At 30.8% G+C, this 2065-nt stretch overlaps 1 protein-coding gene across 1 annotated transcript in view; it reads right to left on the reverse strand.

Moving 5' to 3' along the window:
* The window catches only part of LOC123522506, a 43013-nt gene that overhangs the window by 2053 nt on the left and 38895 nt on the right, over positions 1-2065 (reverse strand). Inside the window, exon 6 of the mRNA XM_045297370.1 lies at positions 1512-1644. Within this exon, the coding sequence (XP_045153305.1) occupies positions 1512-1644 (133 nt within the window). The remainder of the gene's footprint in view (positions 1-1511; positions 1645-2065) is intronic.

Here is a 2065-nt window from a genome sequence, read left to right on the forward strand (position 1 = left end):
TTTTTTTTTGCAATGGTTTTTTAAAGCCAGTTTTTCTTAACTCCAATGAATTCTAAGTAGGAGAGAGAGACCAACAGATAGAGAAATTATACTAAAAGGATACCTTAGGATTACAATGGTGGGAAGAACACAGTAGGGTTAAGGTACAGGAGAGAGCACCAACTCCGCTTAGAGAATTTGGAAAGACTTTATAAAGAATATGATATTTAAGCACAGTATGTAAGAATTCGTTATCTCCCAGACATGGATTCATGAAAGTGCATATCGTGCTTGTGAGAAAGTAAGTTTTGAATGGCTGGAACATAGGGTGTAATCCCAGGAGCAGCAAGAGATCAAGGTAGAGAGGTATAAAGGTATGAGGTGCTAGAATATCAAGGGCCTTTCATGACTTACTTGGGAGTTTTGATTTTGACCTAAAGGAAAGTGAGGATTGAGTAGAGTCTTTTAAGCTGTATCTCAATCAAATCAGATCTAGGCAATCACATTAGCAACAATGTGGCAGTAAACCTGATAGACAGAGAGACAGGTAGCATAGGAACTCTGACTCAATCCTATGGAGTCACATTAGCAAAATAAATGTTTATCCCATCACACATCTTCCATTTGCACAATTATCATCGTTAGAACTCCACATTTTCATTTCCTTAATTAATCTTAGTTCACTCATAAATTTACAATGGATATTTTGAAGGTTATTTTGCTATGTTGTCAGCTCAACCATAATTGACTAGCTCCTAAAAGACCCTGAAAACTCAAGACCAAGAAAAATTAGTAATTCCTTTGTGTGGATTTTATTTTTATATATTAATTATGTTTTCCAATAATATTTATAAAGATTACTTTCAGGTAATAATCTGTTTCATATTTTTGTCTGGTAATTATTTTTAAACACGTTTACAAAAAATTACAATTTACATTCATAGGTAATATATCATATAGCTCAAACCAAACATTGCCATCAAGTCATTTCTGACTAGCAGTCAACAAGTATTTTGTCAGCATATGTTTGGGCAATGTGCTAAAATGCAAAATAGTTTCTTCATGAAATTTTTAAAAATTAATGGCTATAATAACTTAAGACTAGTCTCACACTTCACTTCTCAATTAGTCTTATGGGATTTAACCATCTTTCTTTGATCTCAAATCACATTTCTAATGATTGTAAATTTAAGTATTATATGTAAATATATAAAAATATGTAAATATACATATTTATACATGTGTATATATACTCATAGGTATATACAAGTACACGGACCTATTAGATATAAAATATATTCACATGTTTAATATAAATATTTTATGTAAATACTATAACTTTGACTCATATTTTCTAATTCTTTTTGACAAAATGAAATTGTAGGTGTAGTCACACAAACCAAATTTTCCATGCCTTTATTTTGATTGATTTTTCATCTAAATATAATGAAACCTTGGCATTTGTAAAGTTTTTTTCACTTGAATTATGGTGCTGATACCCATATATAGAAATTGAGATGCCTAATACATACAAAGAGAGGCTTCATGTGCATCGTTGGAAAATAGTTGCTCCCATAATTTGTTTCAGGTTGTGCTCTTCCCTGGGAGCCATCATAGAAGGGAAAATTATGAGGATATTCCTCTCTGGGCTCATGTGTCCTCGAGCTATTTTAAATGAAAAAAATAAAAAAATTTGAGACTACTTAAAAAAAATCAAACGTATAATGTTAGGTCTTATAACAAATTAAATTGTCATGACTACATTCTGAAGGAAGCAAATAAAGGATGTCATTCAGAGGTCACATTAAATTGGTGGAATTGATCAAATAAAATATTGGCATTCATGAAACTGAAAAACTAAACCATTCTTTAAAAAAATTTATTAAAAGATCATTTTATCGGGGGCTCTTACAACTCATAACAATCCATACATCAATTTTATCAAGCATATTTGTACATATGTTGCCATCATTATTTTCTAATATTTACTTTCTATTGAGCCCTTGGTACCAGATCCTCGTTCATTCTGTTTGAATTTTATCATTAACACTTGAGTTTTTTGAACAAATGTTTCCTTTTTCTTCAG

Source organism: Echinops telfairi, unplaced genomic scaffold, assembly GCF_000313985.2.
Source record: "Echinops telfairi isolate 266 unplaced genomic scaffold, ASM31398v2 ScPeMD7_7419;HRSCAF=8457, whole genome shotgun sequence".
Lineage (NCBI taxonomy): Eukaryota > Metazoa > Chordata > Mammalia > Afrosoricida > Tenrecidae > Echinops > Echinops telfairi.